Raw genomic sequence first — 22888 nt, forward strand, 5'->3', positions numbered from 1 at the left:
ATTGAGCGAGTAATAAATTACCATTTTCACTAATACTAACAACTTTCTCTCTCCTCAAGGATTTTCCTCCGGCCCTCAAAACACTTCTCTAGCACCAATCATGCTAAGCTTTAAAAGAGCTTGGAAATTGATGATGGCTGCAGCTTCTATTAATTTTGCCCCAATCTTTAATGGTGTTTGTGGTTGTAGTGAGTCAACAATGATTGTGACTGTAATATCGATTACTATGAGTCTACTAGTAGATGTTGTCTGCCCTAGTTCTCAAGGATCTACTTTAATGCAGGACAGATTTCCTATCCAAAAGGGCTCTACTAGATTAAGCTATTAACCCTCGTATAACGAAGGATTTTACAATATATACAGGCGTATGCTGCCTTCATTAGGGCTTTTTTACACTTTATATTAGTTGAACATTGCATGCACCACATGAAAAATAACACATGTAGCAAATGTACGACAAATATTTTACATGTATGTAGTTACTAAGCATTGGATTTTGAGTTCAAAAGGGCTAATGTGCCTAGTAATCTGATGGAAACTATTTAAGTTTTTAGGGCTTGGAATGAATATTTAACTAAAGGAAATTAATTTTTCCTTAAAAAAAAAAAAAAAAAAAAAAAGGAAATTAATTTGCTTGGTCCCTTGAATTAGGGCTTTAAATTTTTGTTAGACTGACTGGATGGCCTAGGCCAATACAATACACATTACTATAGTATTTTCGAATCAACTAAATGCAGATAGACTTTCCTACAAGCACTAGTAGTTTTAATTTGCTGTTTATTTATTTCTGTATATATAAACCATTGTCGTCTAAATTGTGAAAAATTTAATGCACAAGGCCATAAGCAATGGAAGAAAAGACAAGGTCTTGTGAGAAAGTAGTAGTAATTTTGGAGTAGGGTAATGTTATAACTTTTATAGATTTATGTAGCGTATTTGGAAGCCCAGAAAGCAATACAAAATCCTGTTGCTACATTGTTGAAAGAAGGTGAACAAGGTGTTACGATGGCTTTAGGACTGGTCATCTATAATGTCAGCAGCCGTAACATCAGCAACAGACCACATTTCTTGAGTAATAAATGGAGACCACGAAATTTACTTCAGAGTTGAGCATACCACAAATTATAAATTCACATCAAAAAGGAGATAATGTTATAAAGTTAGGGTCCGATAAGTGGAAGGCTGCCCAAGTAATGTATTGTGACGGCTATTATCCATGTTGTGCTCCCCTTAAGATTATAATACATGCCTTGAGAGGATCACATCGCAATAGTATCAGCTTCCACAACAGCGGAGATGGAAGACACACAAAGAAACCAGTATCGGCGTTTGCCATCTTTGTGGCCGTCATCAATCATTGCAAGACCTTCCTGCAATCACAAACACAATTCCCTAAGCACCAAGTGAAAGTTTTTAACAAGTAAAACTGAGATCAGAAGGCATAGAATAAAGACTCGCCTCTAACAATGTATCAAGAGCATCAATTGCACGCCCTGCTGACCAAGAAAGTCGTCTTTCTACCTCTTCTACGGTCACGTAGCCTTGTGCCTAAAAGTGATATACAATACATATTGAAAATAAAATTAGTCATTTAGACAAGACCCAAAAATAAAAAATGGTCAGTGAAATAGAGCAAGTTCATATGAGCACTGGTTTTCAGATGAGATGAGGTGCACAGCCATCTCAGTTTGACAACTTTACATGATTGTAAGACTTACATCAGCTATCTGAATTTAACACTGACCACCACTCATATAGTTTATCTATCCACTGCCCTTTTATTCTTATAGGCATATGAAGATGCAACTATTCATCAAGAGCACCTAGTTTCCAACTCCGACCTAGGAAGAATATGCATACGAAATTTCAGAACAGTTTAAGAGTTAATACATAACCTAGAAAACTACATGCAAGTATAAAAAGAAAAACAAACCTCCACAGGATATAATATTTTCACTTCAAGTTAATTTTCACACCTGTTAGACCTCTTCAAACTAGAATCTAAATGATGCTAGATCTATCCACCATAACAACAGAAGGCAGAATGGACAGAGGCCAAAAAAGGACCAGTAAAAAGCACAAGATTCCCCAAACTGATTTATGACAGGGATGGATTGAACCCTGTATACCAGAAGATAGCGGAGACTAGGATAAAAGAAAATAAATAATACATAAAATATTGTCTCCTTATATGAAAATTACTGCAGCATAATCTGTTTATAATATAAAGTCGAGGATTTTATAACAGAAGAAGCAACTAAGAGGGCTCTACCAGCAAATCCAATGCAGAAGCTATTAGCACTTTAGCGTTAAGATAACAGAAGTTGTAAGCACCTGTTTCAGAGGGCACACTGCATATGTACGACATAAATATCTCTGGTACCAATATAACATTAGAGATCGGAATTCAGACGGGTCAGGTCAGCTTAGACAAGATGAACTGGCCAGGAACCAGTCCTGCTTTAACTTGAATGCCTGGACCCAAAAATTATCTACCCTCTAGTCCTCTACCCACAATCCAGCAATATTATTTAATGGGCTAAATAGGATTTGCCACTCAGACCGGCCTGCCCCAGGAACCAGGCAAGGCCAGGCGAGAAACTACTCTACACATGCCATGTAATTTCTTCTTTAAGTAATTCTTATGAGACACAAGGAAAAGGAGTTAGCTTGGTCTGTCGGTCTCCTGCCTGAGTCAGATATTACTTTTCCAGAAAGAACATTGTTGGAGACGAATTATCCAACACTAAACAAAAGCAATAAGTGCGTGAATCAATAAATAGGAACAACAACATAAAGAGTCCTTTGTTTTCGTAGAAGTTGCATTTCACTAGCAAAAAGTTAATTAGTGACCTTTGAAATTGCTACAAACAAGGGTAGGACACTACCTAAAGCAAAATTACCAACATCTAACACTAATTCCTTTTCCAAATTTATTACACTAATGAAAAATCTAAGCAAAAAAATAGAATAATAGATATATCAGTGGTAAAGCAGTCCTATATAACATAATTCAACAAATCTAGGAACACTTCCTCCAGTATATGGGTTAGGAAGGTAAGTTACCTTCTAAGATCCAAATCAATTATAATCATTAGTTCTTAATTAGTTTGCAGTCACCAACATCTTAGCTTTATAAGCCATCAGTAAACAAAATAACAAATTAATGGGGAGCTTTTATTCCAAAATCCTTTATTACTTCCTAATAAAAAGATATTTTTTCCTAATGAGTTGGTTCATCCGTTCATGTTTTGTCCATAGAATGTCTCTTCCTATGGAATTTGAAATCTAATGAGCTGCATAAAGGGTTTTTCTTTTTTTTCTCTGGACTTTCTTCAAACATCCTCATTTGAACTCTAATAATGCATCTGATGACTACCATTTACCGCTTCAAACAACTGAGCACAATAAATTTAAATACAGTAGTAGCCTATCAGTCCATAAATGATACACCCTATCAATAGTTTTACATCCTCCCCTTCCCTTCCTCTCTATCTCTTGCAATCTAGTCTTACATTGTTTCTTCAGTATAAGGCTCAGAACAATCAGAAGTCAAAATAAAAACCCCCAGACAGACTACACTCAACAAAAGTATACATTCCAAGGTGCTAATCATATATCATAATAAAAACCATGATTTTATACTTAAAACTCACGGAAGAAAGCAAGTCTGTAAATAAGCACCTTATATCACAGACAAAATTGGTTATTATCAAAACCACATTGGGCATAGCTAGGATATTTTCGTAGTTCTCCATTAGAGTATGAGGCATAAAATTTTTCATATCTACCCATACTAAGCTAGATATGGCAGGAGCCACATGATATCATTGGGTAAAAAATGTCAAATATTCTTGAAATGCACTGAATAGCTATTTTGGACTGTGCTGGCAAGAAATTAAGAGATATTCTATCTTGTCTTTTTAAGATCACATAAAATGCTAGGAATCTCCAAATTGGATCTTTTAAGTTTTATCTCTCTTCCATTCCCTTTCCTCACAAAAAACTCAACAATGCTAAGACTCTTCAATTCGACAACAACATCTTTCCTTCCTTCACGGTCCCCAACACTCCGAGAGACAATACAAATATCAGGCAGAGGTTTGCAGCAGATCAATTTGGGCTCTTGTGGAAGAGACCCTCCCTTGGGTCTCTGTCTCCATTATTGCTTAGGGTAAAAGAATCCAAGGATTCAAAATCTAAAAGCTCTGATTTATATCCTCTAAACAAGGGAGTGCTCACATTTTCTGCCTACATTATACGAAGTATATGATTACAGAATTAGTCTGTTCTGATATGTCAATCTCCTACTGTTCACTCCAGGCTTCTCAATATATTTATGATTTATCAGTTGGAGACAACACAATTTCTAAAGCAGGTCCCAGGGGAAGATAAAGTTATGAGTCTGATAATAATCAATCCATACCCAGTCTCAGAGTTATCCACTGCCATTATAGACTATGGCATGTAAAAAAATTTATATACAAGAAACAAATTAGCTGTGTCAAAGCACACTTCCAAATTTCAAGCAGGTATACAGTCCTACAAACAAATCTCTGACGGGTAGGTTTTGTAAATTAGTATCCACTACACTACAAATTTACAATATTACATCAACGAAAGACAATTATACAGTAATAAGTGTGGATTGTAGACAAAACAATGAAATCACACAAAGTGTAAAATAAGCAATTTGCAAGGAAAAAAAAGACAATAAAAAACCTGAGCAAGCTCCAAGATTTCATTGTGATCCTTGTTCAACTCAGTTGGAACAGACCGTATGAGCTTTTTCTTGCCAACAGATATCACCTCGAACCCACTACCTAAAACCTAAAAATGGGAACGACAAATGTAAGTCTATTGCAATCACCCTGCATTAAGATTAATAATGTGCGAATTGAAAGCACAATGGTGCACTCAGTAGCTGCAACTAGGTGTTTTGATCTTAAATTATTTAAGTTGATTAAAGTCCCCCATTAGGATGGTATGGAATGCTCAAAGCAACAGTCATAAGAGTAATTATTTTAATCAGCACAAAATTCTGATCAAAGTCACTTTAGTTATACATGATGCATTAGCTAGGATACTTCCCATAACAAGTGCATCCAAGTAAAAAGACAATAACGTTGAAGCTAACATTGGCAGCCATGTGCACTTGCTGCACAATATCACAAGTAAATGTATGCAATTTTTCACATGTTTTGACCAAAAGAATAAGTTCTAGCAATACAAGCAACTTGCAATACCTTCAGCTTAGATATAGCACGTAAACAGTCATCCTCTGATACTGGTTCACGGGCATTTTTACGCTTCAAACGTAGAAGGTCTAATAACTCCTGCAAGTTTATCAAGCCTCCATTGAGCGATCTGGTGGCCAAACATATTTCAACAATTTGCACCCCTTTCTAGGCAACAAGAAGATGTATCAGAAAATACTAGACATGAATAAAAATGCATCACACCAAAAGCAAAGGCAAGCAGGCAAAGCATCATAATATATACTTGTAAAATTTAGCAAAGCCACAGTAAATATACTACTACCTCCGGTTTTTTTTATGTGCAACTTTGAGGAATATTTGTGAGACATAAAATATTTCAAAGTTGCACATAAAAAAAACCAGAGGTAGTATATTGAATGGTCGACAAATGAATCATACAAAAGAGCTAAGACAGCATGACACTCACCAAGTTCATAATAAAAGTCACCAATTCCCAAAAGCTCTGCCCAAAAACCCTTGTTTGAGGCAAGAGGATCCACCCCTACTTTAGAGCACATCTCATGAAATTGAGCTCTGAATGTCGGGTTTTTCCGTATATCATTCTGCAGAATAATGAAAAGTGAAAAATAGAATTACAATATCATCTCTGCTATACGCCAATTTGCACTGTTTAAAAGGATTCTTCTGCATTTGAGTTTTAATAGTTCAAGGTCCCAAGTATAAATTTTTTTTGGTTACCTAAAGCTCAAGACCATGTAAACCGTAATCCTAATGTCTACTTAGTCAATCAATGACAGTGAATGATAAAGAGAGGGGCATGTGCCCTTACTTCAACTCCCCCTACAATCACTACAAAATTTATACTCAATGCTACCTCACCTAAACATCAATAACTTTACTGTAACAAATCTCATTTAATACCATCTAATTTCAGAAACAAATAAGATAAAAATCAACAGCTCGTAAACTAAGAATAGGGGTAAACAAAATGTAATTCTAATTATACCATAAATTGTTGCTAAAATAATACTAAGAACTGAAGAACATCAAAGAAATTCAAATCATACCATAAATTGTTGCTATAATAATAATCAATAAAAATATCTAACTTAATTTTTTTTTTAAAAAAAACCTTATGTTTGCGGGCGAAATCCTCGAGCTGAGAGCGAAAAGTGGATAATTGCTCCTTCATAACATCGGTTTTCATGGAGGCTATATTTTCTCCAACAACTCGAAATTGATTCTGCAATATTATTCAAAATCAATGTTTAAATTAAATTATTTATTTTTGGGTGTTTTTAAATTAATCGAAGAAAATTGAAAGATGAAGATGACGAAGGACTAACCCTAGTAGCAGCAGATGACTGTAAACCTCCGATTCCCGGTCGCCGCCTCATTTTTCCGGCGAGATTTCTCACTCAAATAAAGAGAAAGAGGAGAGAGAATGTGTGTGTGAGTTCAGTTTACCGGTTTTACCAGTCTGATTTTGATGCCAACGAATCAATAATTTGAGGAAAGAGCCACAACGTTTCTGACTCCTTGATTTACAAAACTCACAATGGCATTTTCGTAATTAAAATTTAGTACTGTATTTAATTGGCGTGAGTATAATTTTATCATTATTTATTCGGTTAGTAAAAATTGGACATACAAAAACCTTTACTCCGTATATACTATATAGGTATGACTTTGCATTTCATTTTATGAAAAGGTGAGGCAAGCTCTTAGAAAATTACGAGTACATGCTAAAACGACTGTGGTCTAGCCACTCCAACTAAATTGCTTTCCTTTAAGCAATTTTCGAACAAGAAGATATGTGACAATCAATTTCCCTATTTTTAAAATTTATCTTGGAAACAAATGCTTTAATAATTTATTTATAAGAAAAAAAGCTAATATTATTTTGTAACTGCATCAATTTCTTTGGTGCAGCGATTACCTGCATCACACTATGCATGAAGATGAAGAAGCTACAGCTACATCTGATTAACATTATACTCATCCATGAACACTGATAAAGCAATCAATTAAATTCCGGTGGAAAGCAGAACAGTCATGCTACAACTTCTCGCAGCTACATAGTTTACAACTAATCGTTTTACAAAATTTCCAAGAATAAAAATCTAGCTCTAAGCCAGAGCTATGAGTCTACGCCTCTACAATTTCAATGGTATATCGTGATCTCTCAACAATCTAATCAATGATCTTTCTATACTGTGCTAGCTGTGAAAAGGGAGATAACAAAAGGCAGTGAGAACGAAATTAAGAGACCAAAGATGGATGTCTTCACTGTATAGTCTGTATTGAATAGTAAGTTTCTAAATTAACCTATCTATGCGGACAAGCCAGTGGCGTCCTTAGGTATCAGAAAGAGAAATGCCAGGGGGATGAATGAACAAAAGAACTGAATAACGATGCCAAGATGAAGGTTGTCAAAAGAACCCGAAGAAATGTTTAAAATCGATGCCAACCAAGCACCAACAAATGAGCCCACGGTGGATCCAAAGTTTTTTATCGACATGAATAGAGCAAACAAGGTCCCTTCAATGCCTGGAGGACACAGCTGTCCTGATAAAATCAGAAATGGCATTAACCTGTTTTCACATCAAGAAATGAAACCATGTCAATATCACAGTATTTAAAAAAATAAATAAATAAATATATATACGTAGTATATAGGAAAAGGAAAAGGAAAAGAAATCACTACATTAACAAGCAAGCACAAGTATTCCTGACACAACCAGTACTCCATCAATCTCAACTGACATGTTTTCCTCACAAATGAAATCAGAGAAGAAACAGAGCAAAAATAACAAGAGTCTTTAGAAGTGAAATCAGAATATAATGATGTCCAATGTGGTTGGCTGACTGCAACAGACAGCAAAACTATGGGAGAAAGTCCACAATCAAAATCAAAAAATTCAAAGTGAAACAAGAAAATAACAGCGTCCCATGCAACTACAATCCACTGGTTATGTGACTGTGTCTCTCCCCTCCCAATTATATAATAAGGTGGAAAAGCAGAAAATACAAAATATAATGTACAAATGACTGAATGAGTCACCCAAGATGTTGAGTAAAAAAAAGCAAAGACAGTATGCAGGATCTGATATGCGAGTTATAACAGAAGCTTACTTGAACTGGTTGATTGCGTCTGCAACTGCAGTCCCCCATAAGACCAGCATTTTATCTGAAATCCTATATGCAATATTTGCTCGAGAAACTAAAACCATGTCTATGAGAATTAGCAAAGACAATGCAATCTGGGCCCACCTGTACAGCATTTTTGACAGAGCATCAAACACATCACACACACACAGTCAGTATGACTACAGAAAGGGAAGAGCGCAATACATAAGAATAAGCATGTAGGTAATAATATTCACAAACTACTTACATAAGAGTTTTTTGCAACTTCTTTCGCTTCAAGTACTTATTGTAAATGGAAGTTCCAAGCATCAGGCCTAACCAGCCCACAACTCGTACATTTCCCAGGAAGGACGCATCCAAGTTCAACAACTCAGTCTGATAGTAGAACATCACAGTTGAAATGTTGGGGAAAGTAATGTGTGCCAAGAAAAACCAAGCCATGGGTCTAGCCTTCCAATTGAAAATAATGATTAGAGGTTGAAAAAATCCATCATGCATAATGGAAAATAAAAAAATTATTAGCATGATTCACTTCACATGAGACATGAGCACGAATGAACCAACATTCTAAACATGATCTGATCAAGACATTATGGTGAATTGGGAAGAAATGATGCCAAGGAAAGCAAGGACCATTTACCTTACACAAAATTGACCAAACTTATATCAACCAAGTTTACCAAATCAAGCCAAGATTTCAGCCAATACAACATTGTCTAAAAAAAACAGAGTCCACAGTCCAGACCATATCATGTCACCATACTACTCAAATTCCAAAATCAAGATATCTTTTTAAGTCACACAATCAAAGTCATTTACCTGTTGACGGTTATCTAATAAAATGGCCCAATAACATAATGTTTAGCTTTTAAGTGCTGATGAGTAGTTATTACTCCAAGTAATTTCCTTACCTCAAAATGATAGGCTGCCTAAAAGCATTGAATAAACTGTAACTGGCAGTAAAACCATTGTAATGCTAATGACTTATTCTTGACTTGCTTCGGAGAGTTATTGGACGAAATTGCTTTCTTTCTGTTTTTTTGGCTCTTCTTTCTCCTTGAAGTGCTAGTTTTGGGGAAACCATTAGTTAGATGGTCCACATTTTCTGCATTATCATCACCATTACTCATATGCAAGCTTGTCGAATTTGAATCTTCACTTAAATCTTTGGAATTTGCAGGACTCTCCTCAACCAAACCACAAGACACAAGCTGTAAAGCTGGAAGAATGGCAAACAGCAGAAATATGGCATCTATTTGCAAGTTATCAGTACATATCCTCCCAATAAACTCCCAAAGATTCCTCCCAAGGCCATGGACATCCAAGAAATTGACTGAAGATCTCTAGCAAATGCAGCCCTATCAAAAAAATAAATAAATAGATAAATAAATAAAATGAAGTGAGACATAATAATACGACATGAAAATATTAACACACATGCATCTGGCAGAAGCAGGCTGGCAAGCAATAGAGAAATATTATGATGTTTACAAGAGCTCTTCATTTTATTCTAATCTTGGATCAGTTCATGCAACTAGAGCAAAGAATAAGATTGACATTAATATACATACCTCTCAAACCTAGCAGCTTCTGCAATCATTGCATCAGCTACAACATCAGCCATGGCAGAGCCTATATTCTGTACTGTTAAAAATAACATGAGTGGCACTTTGGACGATCTCAGTGATGCATTTAGACCTATCATAATCCATGGCACTAGAGATAGCACTGTCGAAATAAATAAGTATGGAGTCCTTCTCCTCCCTCTTATGGGTATACAATCTGATATAATTCTGCAAACAAGAGCAAACCACAAGCATCAGCAACTGAAAGAACAAATATACAGAATGCTCTATTACCCTCATTATGTGAAGCAACAGAGGAAGGTACTACTTAGTAGTTAATGCAAATCTACATGGTAAAATTATACCACATTATTACTTTAGCAAACATACAGAATGCTTCAGTACCCTTCCCCAAATGTCATTATGTGAAGCAACAGGAGAAGTTATTACTTAGTAGTTAATACAAATCTGCATGGTAAAATTAAACTACATTATTACAATAATGATAGAAAAATTAAATATCTTGATGCCAGGAAAACACCACTATTCTATCAACAGATATTCAGAGACATCATAAAATCTTCATATGGATCAAACTACATGTTCAACATACGGAAGCATACAAATGCATGTTTATTTGGGGAAAAACATATTTCTTAAAATCAAATCCTTGGAAGTTGGTTATGCATTGACAATTCCCTTGAAAATTACCTCGTGCGAATGGATCCCTTGGCACACTACGCAAAAATGAAGTGTATACTTTGAATAAGTATGCATATGCACATGCCAAAACTCTAAGCTTGTCTAAGATAACTAGAATTGGCAGTATACAGGTACAAGTACGTCTGTTTTTATAAGAGTAGCATACTTATCAAAAGAAATAATAAAATCGTACCCATATAATGGTTTTATACTCCAAGGAAAAAATGCTACCGAGGTTACAAACTGGGATGCTGAGGGAGACAACTTCAGATCGTCCTTTTGATGATAAGAAACTGCTGTCCACACAAAGGATCTAAAACCCTGCATTGGACAATTTTCAAGGACAAAAGCCAATCATTAAAAACAACAAGGAAGATTCAGCAGCATTGCCGCAGAAATTCCAGGCCCCAACAGCACTACCACATCACCACCCCCCCCCCCAAAAAAAAAAAAAGAAAAAGGGGAAACAAAAGGTCACATAAAACTGACAGAAGGGAAGAGGGATTAGTGTTTGCTCCATTTTCCGACCCTTAAACACAATATTCCTGTCAGAACATAGTTCACCATTCTGTCATGTGTCTAAGTGGAAGACAGAGTGACAGACAGAGAGTAAAAGCTTGATAAATATACTCTAGAACACTGATGAAACCATCAGTTTAGTTCAGTAAAATGCTAAATCAGCTTCACTACACCTAAGGAGAGAAGTAATAGCCACAACCTACAGAGATATATACATTCTATTACCTATAGATAAGTGTATCGCAAAAGAAAATATCGGATATCAGCAATCAGTGTTAATTGTTCACAGGCCATATCCTGGAAGACACCTATACCCCCTCACAAAAAGGTCAAGAAGATAGAACTATGAGGCCTAATCGACATTATAACCATTGAATGAATGAGCAAGATTGCAAACATAAATCAGCACTAACATTCAGGTAAGGAACCTTCTTAATAAGAATAGCTGCTCGCAAACACAAAGGTTAGCCCTAATTAAGTATTTTTCTTTGTTCTTAATCAGACTTTGCTATCACTCTCTACAATCTACACTGGCATAGGATTACTTTTTCCTCAACATCTTCACTCTCACACCAATGAAAACATCTATCTTGTTTGTAAAACCCAATACCCAACTTACATACACCACAAGACAAACATAGATATGCACCAAGACTTATGAAGACTCATAAACATATTTAATAACCTCTTCAAGTTATTCAAATCAATGAGAACCTTCAACATTTCATGCACCAGAGCTACCTGCACAAATGTGCTGCATTCATAGCTAATTTCTCGCCCTTCTAAAGCATCAATATGTCACTAAGCCACGCACAAACTTTATATTCACCTATAAATTGGAAGCGCCACATGTCTGATCTGATTTTTTCAGCAGAAAATTGTAAGTTACCACTCTACCACCCCAGCAACGAACTTTGGGAGAACATTAGTATTGTCAAAAGCTAATTTAGTTTACAAGTCACTAAGGCAAACTACATTGTAAACATTACACCCAATCCTCTACTAGCAATGGAATAACTTATCATTGTAGCATGCTAAATTGACGTGCCAACCACATTCTCCTATTAGACTCAATATGTTTCATATGTATCCTATAAGGCTATAGATCAGCATCTCTACTAGTCTTGATCCCATCCAAAAGCAACTAAACAAAATTTTCTTAACATTACCATCAAAATTCAAAAGTTCCACCAACAATCTCTACCATAATAATTTCTTTAGAGAAATAAAAACACCCTAATGAGGCGGCCGGGTGTGAATCAAAGCTAGGGACTTCTCTACCTCCTGAAGACTTGAACCCCTTTACTTTCCAAATCATTAAAAAACATATTCTTCTACCCCATCTCAAGATTGGCTGATCCAACTGGAATTTGCCCAACTTTAACCAATTCAAATAGGCCAACTATAGAAGATTAACCATCTACTATGAACTTAATATAAGTATGTGTATGTCACTTCATAACTCCATCAACTACTTACTACTTCAGGCCAAAATCATTAAATCACAACGACTTTTCCTATAAACTGGCAAATTTTAAAAATTAAGTAGCAATAACAATGAACATTATCAATCCTAGGTCTAAAACACAAACCCAGAACCACATAATCGCAAATTTACCCCAGATAAATCTAAAATTAATGACAAATTAAAAAAATCACACCCCATTTCATAAAACTAAAATGTCATCATACCCAGAAAAAAATAACAATCAAATTTCCCAAAAAATCATCAACCCAGAAAAAAAAATAATGAAAATGATAGAAAAAATTAACCTGGGTAAAGTAGATCAAACAAATGAGCCATATGAAAGAAGCCCCAAAAGCGGATTTGAGCTGCTTCGACCATTCTATCATCGTCGATATTATTTTTGCGCTAAATGATCAGTGTCTCGACCTTTGAATAATAGCTGCATAAACCCCAGAAATTAAAATTAAACAATAATAATTACTGGGAGTTTTTTGTAAAAAATATTTCATGAACTCGTCAAATTCATCAGCATTTGAAGTTTTTCTGGTGCGAACTGTTTTCTGGCAATATAACGGGCGAAGTTAGTTTTTTTTATAATAAGGGAAAAGAGTTGTAAGAAAATTCCAGCAAGGATTGAGGGGTGCACGTGGCGGAGAATCATTGGGTGTTGTTAGTTGTTCTCTCACTTTCATTGGTTTGTTGCATGATGTATTTGTTACGGTCTACGGTCCAACTTTGTGAAAACTTGAGAGCAAACATATTGACAATAGGGGTAGATCATTCGATCATGGACGTTTACTATTTACACTTTTTACTCCACCCAAAATAAAATGTTTATGTTTACTTGATTTGATTCAGTGACTATGTTGATGGAATATACATGTATAAGTTGATTTTGAGTCATTACGATCTCTAAATAGATCAACTTCGAGCTCCTAGAATTAGAATGGTCCCTGAGGTCAAAGTCTTCGGCACTTAAATTATTGCCCTAACAATGTATATTTGAGAATATGTGAAGGGGAGTCACCTTTCCCGCTAAGGCGATATATATACTTTGTATACAGTGGTAGCATGATTTATTTGGCCCATGTTTGCTCTGGCCAAAAATTAGTTAGGTCTCAACATCTAAGCAACATTTCTTTTGTGACTTTAATTAGAGTGAAAAATTAAATGGAAGTTAGCTTAGTTGTTAAATGTAACATAATGAGGCAATATTCTATACGTGATCGAATCTTGTCTGAAGCATTTTGACTACTTTTAAACAATTTACTCAGTTTAAATAATATGAAATTTTAGAATTTTTTAGTTATTGCTTATTAAATATAAGTGAGATTGAAATAATGCATTAGCATGCATAAAATATGGTGCAAGTAAAAAGAAATAGATTTAGGGCTAGGTAGGGGTTTCGGGTTTAGGGTTAGGTTTAGCTAGGGTTTCGGGTTTAGGGTTTAGGGTTAGGGTTAGGGTTAAGGTTTTAGGGTTTAGGAATTAGGGTTAAGGGTAGGGTTTAGGGTTAAGGTTTAGGGTTTAGGGTTTAGGGTTAGGTTTAGGGTTTAGGGTTAAGGGTTAGGGTTTAGGGTTTAGGGTTAAGGGTTAGGGTTAAGGGTTTAGGGTTTAGGGTTAGGGTTTGGGTTAAGGGTTAGGGTTTAGGGTTTAGGGTTTAGGGTTAGGGTTTAGGGTTAAGGGTATTTGAATTACTGATTTGTCCTTTTTTTTGGAAGGAAAATTACTGATTTGTCCTTATATTTATTATTTTATTTTTGTGAAATTAGAAAACAATAACTGAAATAATCCAGTGAATGATTTTTACAAAAAAAAAAAAAAAAAAAAAAAAATTACGAAGAGAAAATAAAAATTAAAAGAAAAGATTCACCACCATTTCCTGAAGCTCAACCACTTAGACCGAAAATTGCCTAGAAAAATCTTGACCATTTTCAGAAGATTTCATTTTGCCAATAACAAATTGAAATAATGTTACAATAGAATCAGTGGTTAAAAAATGAAAAAAATAAAATAAAATCATCAGCCAACCAGAAGATTTCGCCATTGTCAAACTGAAATTAGGTTTAAAAATACAGTAGGTGTAAAAAAAGTAGTGGACCATTTTTATTCGATTTTAAATTATAAATTCTGAAGTAGAATACGAATTTTAGTAAATAATAGAAAAATTGAATAATTGAAATGAAAAGAAGGGTTCTTATTTCCAGAATCTGAAGACATTTTATCTTGTTTTCGAAGAAAGAGGAACAAAGGGTTTAAAGTGGAGAAAAAACAGGGGAACGAGAGGAGAAGACAGGGGAATTAGAGGAGAGAAATAACGGGAAGAAAATAAATAAATAGGGGAATTAGGAAATTAAGTCTGTATATTGTGTGGCCTTCCGTTATTATGGCTGCGCAACTAATAATTAATCTAAAAATTTATTTCAAAGAGTAAATTAGGTGATAATTTGGTTAGCTATAGGCCTACACGACCCTTGTCTTGCTGTAACTAGCATAGTACCCGTGCGATGCACGATTTATAAATCAAATTATTACTTTCGTAGGAAAAAAACAAATTTAATTCAGTTAGTAATGAAGGGCTCATTTGCTAATGATCGATACAAAAATAAAAGATTGTAATTAAATAGTAATTTAAGTTATTTGATTTTGATAATGTTATTTTATTAATTGAAAATAAATGAATAATGCTCACATAACTTATATAAGAGAAGTAGACTAAATAATTTTCTATCTCCGTAGGGAAAAAACTAAATTTTTTTTGTCATATCATTCGCTTTAGTAACTAAAATATGATACATGTTTTACCCGTTGCATTCACCAAATCTATAAACACAATAATAACCTTATATCTGACCCGCCAGTATTGTATATGATGTATTGTATGTAATATAAGGAGTAAAATTTATAGTTAAGAATTAATAGATATGGAAAATATTTAAGATAGATTAGGGAAATATGCGAATAAAAAATATCATAATAAAATGATTTGTTGATATTTTGTATATAATTTATAATAGGTAGTTGATGGCATTGACAAAAATAAGACAAAAAATAGGGGGGAAAAAACGCATGGGGAGTTTTGGAGGGAAAAAACAACACCAGGAAGTGACACCTAAAGTCTGATTTAATATTATGTTATTGATTATGCTGTGTTTGTTATACGGAGTATTATCTTAAATTTATTATTTTATCTTTGAGTATTATTTTAATTTGTTAATTTTTAAGTTTATATTAGGATGTTTTTTTTTTTTTTTTTTTTTGAGGGGATATAATGATGATTCATTACTCTAAAAATATACTTTCATGAGACATTGTGTACATCTAAATAGGTATATTTAAGCAAGCTTGTACAATAATATAAGCCTACTAAACTTTAACTAATCCGAATTCGATTCGAGCTTGGTCAGGACTCATTTAGGAGGAAAGTTCTCCCAACACATGTAGTAGTTGTGTTTTTAAATCTTGAACTCGATACCTTGGTAAGATGGAACAACTCCTTCCAACTGATTTACACACTTTAATTTTTATGATAAACTTCCAAAATGTTATGATTTCCACGTATGCACATAGTTTAAACTCCAAAATGATATTTATTGATCCCAACCTTATATGAGAGTTCAGATTAAAAAAATAAAAAAAAATGAGTTGATTTTATTTTTCTTGTATCGATCCTTGTATATGGCAAACTTCAACCTCCTTTAGCCTCAACTGTAGCAACGATTCATTATATATACTCACACAGGCTGTCTAAACAAAAAAATATATACATATATATGTTTACACAGAGAAAACGGAATAATAAGTTAAGCAGCAACTCGTCTATTTATCTACACTGTGTGCATTGCATACAGAGTATTACACACCATTATGTAGCATGTTAACTTAGCAGTACATTGGGGTATTAGCAAACTGGTAAACAAACGGCTTAAGAGTGTAGGAATAACCAGAAGGGCGCTTATAAGTGAACTTGACTCCAGAGCTGCCATCCCCAAGATGATTACACCGTTCATGAAAACTGCTGATTGGCCGTGCTAGGCATGCATCCCAGCGTTCACTTTCAGACATTGTTTCTGCAACTGTATATACTCCTTTGGAATCAGTGAATGCCTGATAGTTCACAACCTCCCCAGATTTAGTTATACACAGGACAGCCACCTCGGCCCCTGCATGAATACAATTATGAAGTATGACAAAGTTAGCTACTTCAGCTGCTACCATAGCCAAGGAACTTCTATACTGTAGTTGCCTCCTATACATTTGATCAGTACATATTTTCTTTTTCATTCATGCATTGCTAAGTCCATGAAATAAAAGAGTTAATTACACGTTTACACCTAGTTTTGGTAATTTCAGCTTCAACAAATTTGTCCTACTCTTATCTTATATTAGGAAACTTGAATGAGACATGCTCAATATAGCAGTTGAGGGACTTATTGCTGGGAACTCTAAGTTTGTTGAGGAACTTGGAGATAGAGTCTTTAGCTTGTAATAGGTTGTTTGCCCAATTCTAGTAAAGAATCTTTCCTAAAATCCCTAGTGGTCGTGGTTTTTCTTCTTGTTAGGGCCAAGAAATTTTCCACGCTAAAATCTACTTGTGTGACGTTGAGTTCCTTTAGCTTAGTTTTTACAATACCGCAAAAAGTTGTCTAGTGAATGGAACCTCCTACCATAGCACATGCCATCATCAGTAGACTAGCACCATTTGGCAGCAGCACAGCAGCAATCACGTCAACAACTACTTAACTTCTAATATGTATAATTTTAATTGACATTTGAATCTCTATCTATTATAGTACTGAATATCTTTTCCAGAATTTAAAGCATTTGGCACATTTCCTACTAATTGTAGCTTTTAGCTTCATTAAAGGCAGGATGTATAAGCTGAATGTTAAGATGAATCTATCTCCTAAGAATAATATAATGACATTGTTGGTAGAGAGAAGACACGTATAGGGATGATGGGTTGACTGTTAGATTAACCAAAATAGGATAAGAATCCCGAAGACGAGTTTTTCAAAATCACTTAAAAATACTATATATGTACAAGTTTTGATGAGTTTATAGTTTGAGATCGCTGTACAGTTTACACGCTCCTAGAAGAACATTCATGAAAGCCCCTAAGACTTGCCCTCTACTCAGCCAGGATGCTACTGCAATCACAAGGATTGTTACAGTACCCGTCTAACCACATTCCCACAAAAGCTCTTTTCAAGAGTTTGAGTTGTTTGACTTGGTAAACAATTACAAAAAAGAAGCCTTCTATCATATGTGAGTGTCCAATCAACTTCTCAAAGTTCAACTTCATCCATGAGATGTTACAGACCCAATATCCACCTCCAAAGAGCCACCTTTGAGAGTTTGAGGGTGTAAAGAGGAGAAGAGGGGACAAGAATGAAGCACAGCAGGGGGCACGTCAGCACAACGTGACAAAAGTCATCAAGGAAACACTAAGGGAGTGGCATCCTTGGTCTGATTATTGATGGTGAAGAGTACTAGAAGACATAGCTAATTAAGAAGTAGGTTACCTATTGTAATGAAGCTTGTGTATGTAAAGAAGTTATAGTAGAACTAGAATGGCAAGGATTATATGGAAATTGTGAGAGAACTTTGGAGAGAGAATTATAGCCTAAAGCTACTAGTTGAGAGTAGTAGCCGAGCTACCTTTTGTAAGCTTTCAAGATTATCAAGCAATATATCAAGCTTTCATCTTGTTTAATTCTTACAGTTCGTATAATATTTACTATCAGAAAACCAGTCTATTTCATGAGATGAAATCTTTACAAATCAATCTCAAGTCCAATGGAAATCATATAGAAAAGACAATGATCTTTTGATACAAGTTTACAGACATGGTTGAATGTCCTTGAATAACTAAGTAGTCCCACATCACTACAAGAACAATATTCAGTATGGATTTTGTCGAAGTTCAGATTATGCAACCTTACCCTAAACAATAACATGAAAGCCCCACACATTGAGCATTACAAACAAAAAATTGAAGCGCGCGAAATGGAATTTAGAATCCATTCCCATAAAAAAAAATTGGATTAAGCAAGTCTGCAATGCCGGAAGGGATTCATGAAATACATCCTACATGTATCAGCTAATTGATCACTTTCCGATCAATTGATCATTTTGACACTTTGCCACATCAAAACTATCCTCAATCAACACTATCATCATATTTCAATGAGTATAGTAATAAGCAAAAACCATATACTGTAATTTGACCAAGAAATCAATGAATTACTCTTAATTACGAATTACTAGTCAATTAATAGTAAAAATGCCATCAGAAGAAACCCCATTTTCACACTGTCGGCAGTACCTAAAACAGAACAATCAAAGTGTCGGCAACAACAAATTCCATCGAAAATCAGTACATACTTTTAATAATCCAAAAACCCAATTCATATAATCCACAAAACTCGATTATACAACATACCCATCAAAACCCCCAAAAATAAGCAAAAAAACATTATTATATACATAATCAGAAATTATAAAGTAATCCATAACACAGAATAATAGGAAAAAGGTGATACCTTGAAGAACATGATCTTCAGGGCCAATTGAAGAATCCCCACAAACATCACAAACAACTCTGCCTTTAATTTCACCAGTCCAGGCAATGGCACTGGGAGTCAACACCAGTAGCAATAAAAAGAGAGTAAAAGTGGTACCAGAAAGTTTGAAATTATGACCAAAAATGGATTCTTTCTCCATTTTTATCGGTGTTATTGATTTTTGGAAGACCAAAAAAATCCGGAGGGATTTTTTGGTTTGAATCCTGCTTCTGGTATTGCTTTGAGCCTTTGATGGACTTCAACCACTTTGTTTATAAGAGGTTTCTTGTTTCACTTTGTGTGCACTTTTCTTTTGTTGACCTCTTCTCAAGATTTTCAGTGACTTTAGCCCTTTTGGTAGATGGGAGAATTTGGACCATTATTAAGGTCATGTTAGCTCATATTTTTTGTTTATTTTATGTAAAATAAGTTAAGATAAGTTCTTTTAGTAAAATTAAGGTTAATCAAGTTTTATGTATATAAAATTACGGGACCATTTGACAAGAGGGATAGTGATAATGAGTATAAGAAGGTAGGACAAGAATAGACAATTAGTAGGTGGGATAGGGATAAAAATGATTATCCCTTGTTTGGTATGAATTGGGAATTAAATTGGGATAAGTAGTAAAATTACTTAATTATCCTTATTAACCTTTCTCCTCTCGCCTCTTCCTTCCCTTTCATTAAGGGTAAATTTTTCTTTTTTATCTTGCAATTTTTATCCCTCGATCTTATGCCTGATTACCTGCACCCCTTGTTATAGAAATAGAGGGATAAGCCCCTATTTTAATTGCATCCCTTTTATGTGGGATAACTCCTATCCTTTCAAACAAACAAAGGATAATGGGACATGAGGGATTTTAAATCCTTATCTCATCAGTAATCCCCACAAACAAACATGATGTTAATATATGTGTTTATTAAAATAATAATAATAATAATAATAATAATAAATATTTGTGAAATGAGTGAATAAATGCAATTTTAAGTAATTTATGACAAACCTAGATGAAAAAAAGTTTTGATGTACTATCAACTGTAAATGACAAAGTATGAGGTGCTTAAGTCATACTAGTGACAATGTGACATAGCGCAAATTATTCTTGATAACGAGGTCTTTTTTGCTCATGATTGATAAACTAAGTCAATCGTTGCAAACTATAACTAAATCTAAAAATTCAACTAAAACACTATATAAACCTAGTATTGAATAAGGTTTTTTTTTTTTTTTTTTTTCCCTCAATACCCTTGGAAGTACACCCACAAAAGTCAATTAAAAATCAAAGGTACAATGAAAATCAACTTAATGTCAATACAAGTTATACAACTAGAACAAAAATTAATCGACCCAAAAAATTGAGTTGCGTCTACTTGAGTAATCCCAAAAAATCCCAACTATTTCCAATCAGTTTCAAAAGGGTAAAAATTACCCAAAAATAGAAGCACTACTTGATCCATTATGGTTTGGGCTCAAATATGGGCTTGACCAATTGGAATGGTTAGGTTAATCACTCATCCATCATTATTTCTAGGCGCCGGTATTATATAAACCAAACTAACAATTTCTTATCTACCATTCCCTCTTGCTCTTGAAGCTTCTTCCATGCTATAATCAGCTATATCAATCAATCGTTTTTGTTGGGTGAGATGTTCTTGTATTCTAACCTGTTTGTGTTTCTTCATCATAAATTCATATTGCTCAAATATTATGTTGTTTTAACTATTGTTTTCTGTTGATTATCAATTGATTTTGTCCCATTTTATGCTAATTTACACGGCGATTTTAAAGTTTTCTCTCTAGTAAGTAAAGGGATTTTTTTTTTTTTTTTGTTTTTTTTTTGTTTTTGCCCAAATTAACATCTTGATGCTCAATTTACTTATTATTTGAACAATTAGTGACCAATTAATCTGGATTATAATTCAATTGTTGTCAGTTTTCATCAGTTATGTGATACTCAAGGATGGATTTTTCTAAATGATTCAAAGTTTGAATCTTTTTCATTAGATCTTGTAATTTATTGTGTTTGATAATCAGAGGCTTTTGTTGTTGTTAAGGTGATCTTAGGCTAGAAATGTACCACCTTTGTGACTTTAGTTGCTACGTTACTAGTTCAAATTACGGCCATTGGAGTTTGTGATTAGGTGTGTCATTATTTTCTTTCATTGAAGTATAGATTACATCCCAATGAAGAATGACTTATGTCCAAATTAAAAGTAGTGGACTGATACATTCATGATGAACAATGTTATTCTGAGGGATTTCGTTAATTACTTCAATATTGTCTTAGGATGAACTTAAAATTCACAAGAGATTTGGTTATATAAAGGGCTGCGTGCTAACTGGGGAGAGTGTAATTGCTTGACTCTGAAATACCTGTAGGTTTTCTACAGGGTGCCCTGCAACGCTTGCCCGAACACGAATGAATGGCATCATAGTACAGGCTTGTGCTTTGGTAATGGTTGTTGTTTCAACTAACCTACTTACTATGATCTTAACCAGCCTGCCTCCAAAGGCCATTACAATCTTTAAAACAATCGTGTTCGTTTATTGAAATTGGACTCTCAGTGAGTAAAAGAGAGCAAGCGAAATGATGAAATCAGTTGAGCTGAAATTCTTTTATGTGGAATTCATTCATCTGAACATTATGCCTTCAAAGTTCTCTGATCGCTTTGCTCTCTTTTACTCGACATTTCATTTGTTGTATTTATGTGTTGTTTTTTTGGTTGTGAGCACCAATTAATACGTAGCTTGGCGTGAAAATTTGTCAAATGCTACACGAGCTTGGTGCTAAAGCAAATTATTTCTTCTCTAATTTTGGTGGGTGCTTTTATCCCATGGCTAATCGGCCAATTGGTTAGAAGAAAAAGATGATCAACTTCTACTTAACTTTCACTAATGCTTTGTGGTTAAGTCTTTGTTCTGTCTGAGTCGCTTGCTCTGATCTGCTGAAAATGGACATCCTTGGACATATACTGCAACCTGGCTCACTCTACTGATCTGTTGAAAATGGATGGCCTTGGAACCTATACACCTAAAAATATATAGGACATACTTTGGTTCCACTGGCATTCTAAGCATCTCGTCATGGATGGTGATCGTGATGGATCAATTGCTTGACCTATTGGCCATTATTTAGCTTCAAGAATATAACACGGGTTGTATACATGTATTTTCACTTCAGCTCATGACACTGAAACTGGCCAAACAGCTGATCGCAATACCTTAGAAGTGGCTTGGAAGTTGGAATTAAGACAATTGATTCTTGTACTATGTAAACAACAACTAACTCATGTGATGAATAAAGATGGAATGTGCAAGTGATGTGACTTGGGCTATGTTTTAATTCAAATTCAACTAAAGTTTGGCTATCAAAGATATGCAACCATAAGTAAACACAAACTAAAAGATAAAATATGATTTAATATGACCTGATCAATTCTGAATTAACCAAATATCTGCTTAAATAAATAAACCATTTGAACACTTGAACATAGCCTTAGCATATGACCTTATTTATTTATTTATCATTATCATAAAACAGACAATTATATTATTAATAGGCTAAAGCCAACCAGCATCACTAAATTTACAAATTGAAAATTGATGTAAGGTCAACATACTGACCATTAATACCATGGAAGTGACCTTATTTTGACCTCATTTGGTACAAGAGCTTTTTCAAAAAGCTGATTGAGCTG

General features: G+C 34.5%; 2 protein-coding genes and 1 pseudogene across 2 annotated transcripts; all 3 read right to left on the minus strand.

Moving 5' to 3' along the window:
* Nucleotides 1–888: 888 nt before the first annotated feature.
* LOC110720985 (vacuolar protein sorting-associated protein 22 homolog 1-like) lies at nt 889–6747 on the minus strand. The gene is made up of 7 exons (XM_021900095.1): nt 6566–6747; nt 6352–6462; nt 5686–5821; nt 5247–5401; nt 4723–4830; nt 1459–1548; nt 889–1370 (listed from the first exon to the last, which is right to left on the minus strand). The coding sequence occupies exons 1-7, from the start codon at nt 6614–6616 to the stop codon at nt 1260–1262; spliced, it is 762 nt and encodes a 253-aa protein (XP_021755787.1). The 5' UTR covers nt 6617–6747; the 3' UTR covers nt 889–1259.
* A 430-nt stretch (nt 6748–7177) lies between these two features.
* On the minus strand, nt 7178–13445 carry LOC110720986 (annotated as a pseudogene).
* A 2887-nt stretch (nt 13446–16332) lies between these two features.
* On the minus strand, nt 16333–19539 carry LOC110720987. Its single transcript, XM_021900097.1, has 2 exons — nt 19169–19539; nt 16333–16786 (listed from the first exon to the last, which is right to left on the minus strand). The coding sequence occupies exons 1-2, from the start codon at nt 19347–19349 to the stop codon at nt 16506–16508; spliced, it is 462 nt and encodes a 153-aa protein (XP_021755789.1). The 5' UTR covers nt 19350–19539; the 3' UTR covers nt 16333–16505.
* Between the last annotated feature and the right edge of the window lie 3349 nt (nt 19540–22888).

This window comes from Chenopodium quinoa, unplaced genomic scaffold (genome assembly GCF_001683475.1).
Source record: "Chenopodium quinoa cultivar QQ74 unplaced genomic scaffold, ASM168347v1, whole genome shotgun sequence".
Classification (NCBI taxonomy): Eukaryota; Viridiplantae; Streptophyta; class Magnoliopsida; order Caryophyllales; family Amaranthaceae; genus Chenopodium; species Chenopodium quinoa.

What these genes read in the sequence shown, in the direction of transcription:
- LOC110720985 (XM_021900095.1), bottom strand. Translation starts at nt 6,616, where the DNA reads ATGAGGCGGCGACCGGGAATCGGAGGTTTACAGTCATCTGCTGCTACT. An exon ending in TGACTTTTATTATGAACTTG is followed by an intron (nt 5,402 to 5,685) that starts GTGAGTGTCATG and finishes TTGCCTAGAAAG; the next exon opens with GGGTGCAAATTGTTGAAATA. An exon ending in CTCTTGATACATTGTTAGAG is followed by an intron (nt 1,371 to 1,458) that starts GCGAGTCTTTAT and finishes TTGTGATTGCAG; the next exon opens with GAAGGTCTTGCAATGATTGA.
- LOC110720987 (XM_021900097.1), bottom strand. Translation starts at nt 19,349, where the DNA reads ATGGAGAAAGAATCCATTTTTGGTCATAATTTCAAACTTTCTGGTACC. An exon ending in TGAAGATCATGTTCTTCAAG is followed by an intron (nt 16,787 to 19,168) that starts GTATCACCTTTT and finishes GTATTCATGCAG; the next exon opens with GGGCCGAGGTGGCTGTCCTG.